Below are 8,047 nucleotides of genomic sequence, written 5' to 3'. Positions count from 1 at the left end.
AGATCCTTGACAAAATCACCACCTACTTCGTTTCCCTTGTGGAACAGTGGGCCAAGCTGAAGACTCTTTGTATAAGGTGTACTACCAACAGGCTTGCAGAGGAATAAAAACACTGAGCATTTTCTCTATATGTGATTACAAATTATACCATTCCAAAAACAGTGATTACATATGATACACCAATAAAAGCAGTGATTACATATATTTTACCACAAAATACTCAATCTTATAAATTCCATCACTGATACATGAGAACAGAAGGGTAATCACAAACCCATGTAAAAGAGGCCTAAGGATAACAAGAAGGTTCCATATTTGAAAGAAAGGAGGACCAGAGGTCATCTGTTGTGTCCTCCATATTATAGCTGTTGTCATTTGAAACAGCCAGCTGGTTATCAAACAATAACAAGTCATTTGTATCAAATGATCCAAACAATCCCATTTCAGAGGGCAGTAAATTGGATGAAAATGTTTCATCCCACAGGTTCAATGAATTCATTGTGAATGAAGAAGTGGGGTTTTCATCATTTTCAATGGGGATGTTCTGTGAACAAGATTCAATGGTAGAATGGCTAGAAATCCCTGAAGAATGTGTCTCCACAATACCCTTTTTCTTCTTCTGAGCTCCTTTCTCATGATAATCCTTCTTTCTTTTTGATGTTGAATTAATGGTTGAACTCTGCTCAGAGTTGGCATGTTTCATGGTCTGCAAGTTAAAAATTTGGTAGAAGGGTTTGTGAGTCACTGGGTCAATCCCCCTATCTCCAAGTTTTCTGCTTAAATGGGTGTTCCAGTAATTCTTTATCTCATTGTCTGTCCTGCCTGGCAGACGCCCCGCAATCTGTGACCACCTGTGGTCTCAAAGTATGGCATAAGAAAGTTTTGCGCAATAAAATTTCTAATCATATTCTATGATTCATCACAATAACAATGACAGAAAAGAGCTTATAATTTAAATAAGAGTTCAGATTTTAGGAACATATTCTTCCATAAAAATGTGAATAACAGAAGTGGATCACTCTATCAAATGTTAAACTTAGCAACCCTATATTCCAATCAATGGAAAAGGGCTTAACCACGTTAGAACTGAGTATCTCCGAGTAATTTATCTCAAGCTCTTTTCGAATAATATCAGAGCAAATAATGAGCATAATATTGTCACTGAAGTTTTGAGGTCCCAAACAAAAAAAGGGTACTTGTACTATACCGGTTGCCTAAAAGACCATGTAATTTGATAATGAGCTCCTCTTCTTCTGTAGAGAAATTTCCCCTCCTTAAATCTAAACGAAGATAGTTCATCCATCTTAATCTGCAACTCTTCCCACATCTCAGCAGCCCTGCAATCATTTATTCAATATATCAATGGAGTGAAGACAGCAACTGCATTCTCTATACTCTCAACTCTTCCCTGATAATCCCTCTTCTTATATCTCTAAGACTTGCATAAAGCAGAGCATGTCAAACAATTTTCTCTAAAACTTCTTCCATACAGCAATTTATGATTCCAATGTACTACCATAGAAATATTAGAATGGTTAATTTATTAATGTTATCTAATTTTAATATAATTTATATATTTTAATATTTATCAATGTTTCAAATCATATTCCATAATCTTATATGCATTTCATACTCTTTAACAGCCCTCTACCCAATTTCTAATACAAACCATTTCTCATCCAACCCAAAAGCTAAAGAAATCCAGTACAGCATCATATCAAACACACTGCAAAAGCTAAAGAAATCCAGTACAGCATTATATCAGACATACTGCACAACAAACTATTTGTAGAAATCTCTAGATTGAAGTGAAAGATGATACAACCATCACAGTCATTATCTCATACCATTGTAATCTTCACAAACAAAAATCAGTGCAAAGGCAAAATATTGTGGAAATTAACTCACACAGTTGATATCAGAAAACAAGCACAATAACATCATTAACTACAGAAGTAATGTGACTACAAAAATTACAACGATCTAATAGAATAAAACAATCACAGACTGACCATCTCAGTCATCTCAAATCTCCACCTAAACAGCCCAAATCTGGTACAATCGTGTAATCATGCTAAACAATTTTTTTTCATCTATATATTCTCTCATCTATACTATGAATCACAGAGTGTAATCTAAAATGTTGATACAAAGAAGCTCTCACACAACCAAATCTAGAGACAGAGAGAATTAGCATTAAAATTTTTACAAAAATCGTGTCATTAATACATATTAAACATTTAAATGGCAAATGTGGGAAATAGTTTCTTGTGGGCAATGATGATCAAACCTGCATTTTTGGGCAAGTCTCTCCAAGAGCCTTCACCATGGGTCTGAATATATTTACTCAGGATCTCATCTTCTTCGGCAGTCCACCTTCCCTTCTTCAGTCCAACCTGATCACAACAAGGCGTTCTTCCCATATTATTCTCTTAACCCAAGACAGAGTCTTTGTTTACTCGGATTATTCAATGAATAGCTGTTGTCTCATTCTGACAAAAGTGCAATCTTGGTGAACTTAATAACAAAATGTTAGGAGGAGTTTTAAAGATGGGGAGTTGGCCACGACCAGTGCCATTGTAGACTGTGCAAGCATAAGTGGAACTTTGTATATCATGAAAATACTTCTTTCATTGCAAGGATATTAACTCCCCACGTAAGTCCTGTGTTTCATTATATTTAATACAAGCCCAGCTAATTTCTGTCATATCAATTCAATGCTTTGAGTGCCTGTTTCTTAGAGTCAAGGAATGACGACGTTGCATACTTTTTAAGAATCCTGAAGAATCTATTGAGCTGTCACTATGAAAGGCAAGGTTCTTCTGTAGCTCTCTAGAATCCCCTATTTGAATCTAGGACACTAAAATATGTGCTTGGAGTTAGGGTACACCATGCATTTGTAATGTTCTTCATGGCTCTATCGAAGACAACTTGGTACATCCTCGTGTTTATATGGGGTTTGATATAAGTTGAATCAAATGTCACAAAGACCTTTCTATGACCAGGGCAAGGACCGGTAGTTGAACATGTTTCAATAATTGTTATAGCACATGATTTAATGAAATTATATCTTTGATAAATGTTAAAGTCACCTTTCTATGACTAGGGGAAGGGCTAGTAGTTGAACATGTTTCAATAATTGTTATAGCACATGATTTAATGAAATTATATCTTTGATAAATGTCACAATGACGTCTGTATGACTAGGAGAAGGACTAGTAGTTGAACACTTTTCAATAATTGGCTTTTTTTTTTTTTGGCGAAACATTATATTTATATTAATAATAATTGGTTCAAAAAAGCTCTTAGACAAAAGAACCAGAAAAGAAAAACTCCAATCATTGCCTAATACAAAAAAGGAATGCAAAAGAAGAAATATTGCATCAAGAGAGAGTATTTATCAACACTAATGAATCTTGTCCTAGAGATTCCCAGATCGAGAATATAGCAATTACAAAGAGCCCAAAACTCATATGCATACAATTCATTGATTGGTCCCAGAGACAAGACCCAGAGCCCAGCCAAAAACTATCATAGATATTACCATCACTAATCTACATCCAAAACTTCAATTAAAACCATTATATTAGAAAGCCATCTGATGCAAGCGTAATCCAAGACCGTGATTTGCATATAATATCTCAAAAGAACAAGTGAGATCCATAAAAGAAAAAAACATGTGAAATCATAGAGAAGTCATGATTTACTATCAAATAAAATATGAGGAGTATTCAACCTTATTCTAAACATATTCTTTTGTCATAATATTAACCAAGTTGGGGAGATCAAGGAGGTTAAGTGGGGAAAGTAAAGAGTTAATATAAACCCCGTCAGCACCCATATTAGCCAGACAATCAGCTAAAAGATTGCCTTCTCTATAAGTATGCATGATGTAACATTCAAAGATTGAATCAAGAAGAGACCATGCTTGATGTAATATATACTATATGGACCAATTATATACATGACATTTAATACACACATTAATAATAATGGATGAATCCCCTTCAATATGTAACTTAGATATAGAAAGTGATTTTGCAAGTTCTAAACCAAAAAGCAAGGCCAAGCCCTCAGCTTTTTTATTAGTACACTGAGGGAGAGAAGATGATTTTGCTGCAATTATATGGCCTTTAAAGTCTCTAATGACTATGCCATAGCCAAAGTTGCATGGATTTCCTCTAGAGGCCCCATCAAAATTGAGTTTGAAATAACCCTCACTTGGAGGAATCCACTTGGAATGTGCTTGGATAAGAGGAATCTTGGATGGACACAATGGAGCAGGAAGATGAGGAAAAAGTAAACCCTTCCACCATTGAATAACATAGCCATCTTGAGGAGAAAAAACAGGTTTATCCTTATATTTACTTACTGAAGCATTAACAAGCTCAGCAATTGATTGCTCTAATCCTTCCAAAAATTTAGGTATTGGAGATGATGTCTATCTAAAAATTCTCTTGTTTCTTTCCCACCAAATTGCCCATACTACAGATGCAGGGATGCACTTCCAAAGACAAGAAAACATTGATTTAGAGTATAAGATTGGCCATGCTTGGAATAAATCCCATAGAGAATTAGGTAATGGCATAAGGAAATTAAGCTTATCAAGGACAAAATGCCAACAAATCTTGGGAAAAAGGGTAGTTTAAGAGGAGGTGATCTGTTGTTTCTATAACTTGCAGACAGAGCACATAGTTAAAGGGATTAGAAATGTTCAATCTGTGAAGACGATCACTAGTTAAAATTCAGTTCTTTAGTGCAAGCCATGCAAGACATCCTATTTTTGGCAAAACCGAGCTATGCCAGGAGAATTCAAAAACATGATATGTGGTTTGATTATACTGGTTGTGTTGGAGAGCTAAGTATCCTAGTTTAATAGAGTATTTACCATCTTTAGCTAGAACTCAAAAGAGGCAATCTAGATGATTAGACATAAAGACATTCCTTTCAACTAGAACTTATTTGAAATAAGCAACCTGATTGTGGGATATAGGAAGAGATGAGGGGTCTTGCCAAATGACTAGCCTTGTGAACCTATGAATAGCTGAGACATAAGTAAAAAATGATGTCCCCCAAGCTTGAATCACTATGTTTGAAAAATCCTTTAGAGAATCAATAGTGGTAGAGGGGGAACCCATTCCATGAATCAAACCAAAAATTGACACTATCCTCGTTGTTCACTTGCCATGATATGAATTAAGTAATAACTTCTCAAGAAGCCATTATGAAATCCCAAATGGCAGACCCCTTTGGAGGGTCTAACATAGTAAGAACTCTGGAAGGTTCCAAGTTATCTAAATATTTCTCTTGCAAAAGGTGACACCATTTGGTAGAGGATTTTTCATACATTTGCCAAACAAGTTTAGCACCAAAAGCCCTATTCCTATTGGTAATGTTGGGAAGTCTGACACATCTTGTTCTATATGAGGTTGACATGGCATGAATAGAAATTAGCATATTTTCTTCTGCCCATTCATGTTATATGACCAAAGAAAGGTGTGGATTAAAGTTTCAATTTGAGATATGATACCTTTTGGGGCTTGTAGAATGGAGAAGTAATAGTTAGGAGTGGCAGAAATAATAGTTTTGATAAGCAAAATTCTACCCGAGAGGGATAACCAACAAACCTTCCAAGCACTAATTCTACTATTGATATGATCAATCATAGATTTCCAATAAGAGGGTTTGTTTAATCCTATAAAAAAGGGAACACCAAGATAAGTAGAAGGTAAATGATCACAGGGAAAACCAAGAAAATAGATTATTCTTTGAGAAACCAATTGGGATGTATTAAAAACATAAATTTTAGATTTAGTTGCATTGATACATTGACTTGAAACTTGTTTATATATTTCAATGGCTTTCTTCATACTTTGTGCTTCTTGATATGTAGATGATCCAAAAAGTAATGTATCATCAACGAAAAGAGAATGGGTTATGGACAAAGATGTACCTATAATATTGATACCTTTCCACAACCCTTTTTGGTTAAAAGAGCTAATAAGTCGACTGAGGGCCTTTTCCATAATGATAAACAAGAATGGAGAAAGAGGGTCACCTTGACAAACACCTTGGGAAGAGGCAAAGAAACTTGTTGGTGCACCATTAATGAGAATAGAAAAATGTGCACTAGAAATGCAAGCTTTAATCCATTTACACCACCTAGAAGAAAAACCAAATTGATGAAGGACTAGAAGAAGAAAAGACCAATTCAATTTATCATAAGCCTTCATCATATCTAATTTGACAATGGAATGAAAGGTCTCATGGGCTATTATAGCTCCCTCAATAGTTTCTCGACCAAGAACAAAACCCCCTTGTTTTGTTGATATAATTTTTGGAATAATGGGCTTAAGTCAAAAATAAATAGCCTTTGTGATAATCTTATAGATAGTGTTACATAAAGAAATAAGACGGAAATCAACAAAAAATTAGGGATCATTAACCTTTTGGATGAGAGCAATATGGGTGGTATTAAAGTTCTTCAAAATGGAAACATTTTTCCTAGATTCTTCAAGAGCCTCAAGCAATTCAAAACAAATTACATCCCAATTTTTTTGAAAAAATAATGCAGTGAACCCATCAGGGCCTGGTGCCTTATCAACATGCATAAAAAATACTAGACCATGAATCTCAGAAAGAGTAAAAGGGGCCCTAAAATTGTCTTGTTGTGAAATCAAAGGAGGAATGGAATCCAAGATCTCATGCACAAGGTGAGAAGAGGGGGGATCCTGTGGTGGAGGGGAAAGAAGATTAGAGAAGAACCTTACACTCTCAGTTTGAATGCCCTTAGCGTTAGAAATCAAATTTTCTAGATGCTCATGAATTGTAAAGATTGTGTTATTAGCCTTCTTTTGTTTGGTAGATGCATGAAAAAACTTAGTATTCTGGTCCCCTTGTTGAAGCCACAATTCTCTAGACTTTTATCTCTAATACTCTTCTTCTTGCTTACATAATTCAGACCACTCCTCTTGCAAATTCTTCTATCTTGAATGCATATCAACATTTAAACCATGGAGTAAAATAGGTTCATTAATCTCAGCTAGTTTTTCTTCTACCACCTTTTTCTCCTCAAAAATATTTTTAAAATCACGTTTATTCCAAATCTTGATAAGCCCTTTGACATACTGCATTTTCTTGTGAAATTGAAACATTTTGGTTCCTGGCTCTAGTGGAGCATCCTTCCACCATTATTTTAAGAGGCCATCAAAGTGGGGATGACGATACCATTTTTCGATACAATTGTTCAATTATGTGTTTCCTTTGATGTTACACAAATGTCATATCAGTTGGCAGATAGAGTCTACCGAGCTTAGTTGGTCAGCAAAGCAAATTTTAGAGTCTACCGAGCATTCCTGAAAAATACTCTAAGGAAACAGTTTCTACTGAGCTAACTCAAGCGTTGAAGGATTCTATGGTAGAAGTCAATGGTGACTGAGCTCACAAGGTTAGCAAAGGAAAGACAATGTTTACCGAGTTCACTCGATCTCCAAAGAATTTTGCAGAGTTTGCAATGTTCATTGAGCTTCAGTTGGTTGACATTGGAAATCATTTCTAGAGTAGTGTTTACCGAGTAAGGTCGGCCAATGAAGGATTTCATTGTTTTGGGAAATAAAGCTTAATTAATTTATGTAATAATTGAAGCCGATTGATGTAATGATTATTGGTAATTTTAACTTGTAAATGAGATGACTTGACAATTAGTAAGGTATAAATAAAAGGTCAAGTTGTGAATTCTAAATTGTAATGAGCGAGCATGCAAGTGTGTTGATTATGTGAAGAGGAAAGTGTAAGTGAATTTTGAAGAAGGATCAAATATCCTTGAGGAGCAGCAAAGTTGTATATGATCAAGAGAGGATCTAGTAAAGCAGAACTGAGATATGTATCAGCAATTCAGTTGCATCTCATTTAGGTCAAGTCATTGTTACTTTCTCACCATTGTAGCAGTGATTTCTAAATCTCTTAATAGAGTTGGTTTAACAACCATTTTGTAAATCCTCTAACAAGGTGACAGTTCTATTGAATTTTTCTAAAGTCCTCTAGCAAG

The 8,047-nt window shown here is 35.1% G+C and overlaps 1 protein-coding gene across 1 annotated transcript; it reads right to left on the bottom strand.

The window, feature by feature from the left end:
• Positions 1-208: 208 nt before the first annotated feature.
• Positions 209-2,617, bottom strand: LOC149571797 (transcription factor MYB41-like). Its single transcript, XM_089809939.1, has 3 exons — positions 2,291-2,617; positions 1,208-1,337; positions 209-851 (listed from the first exon to the last, which is right to left on the bottom strand). The coding sequence occupies exons 1-3, from the start codon at positions 2,421-2,423 to the stop codon at positions 290-292; spliced, it is 825 nt and encodes a 274-aa protein (XP_089666065.1). The 5' UTR covers positions 2,424-2,617; the 3' UTR covers positions 209-289.
• Between the last annotated feature and the right edge of the window lie 5,430 nt (positions 2,618-8,047).

Source organism: Cupressus sempervirens, chromosome 2, assembly GCF_028749045.1.
Source record: "Cupressus sempervirens isolate cs-2001-9-10 chromosome 2, ASM2874904v1, whole genome shotgun sequence".
Lineage (NCBI taxonomy): Eukaryota > Viridiplantae > Streptophyta > Pinopsida > Cupressales > Cupressaceae > Cupressus > Cupressus sempervirens.
The sequence above is the reverse complement of the archived record's forward strand: the minus strand, read 5'-3'. Positions and strand labels throughout refer to the sequence as shown.

What these genes read in the sequence shown, in the direction of transcription:
- LOC149571797 (XM_089809939.1), bottom strand. Translation starts at nt 2,423, where the DNA reads ATGGGAAGAACGCCTTGTTGTGATCAGGTTGGACTGAAGAAGGGAAGG. An exon ending in AGACTTGCCCAAAAATGCAG is followed by an intron (nt 1,338 to 2,290) that starts GTTTGATCATCA and finishes AAATGATTGCAG; the next exon opens with GGCTGCTGAGATGTGGGAAG. An exon ending in CATGGTCTTTTAGGCAACCG is followed by an intron (nt 852 to 1,207) that starts GTATAGTACAAG and finishes TTGAGACCACAG; the next exon opens with GTGGTCACAGATTGCGGGGC.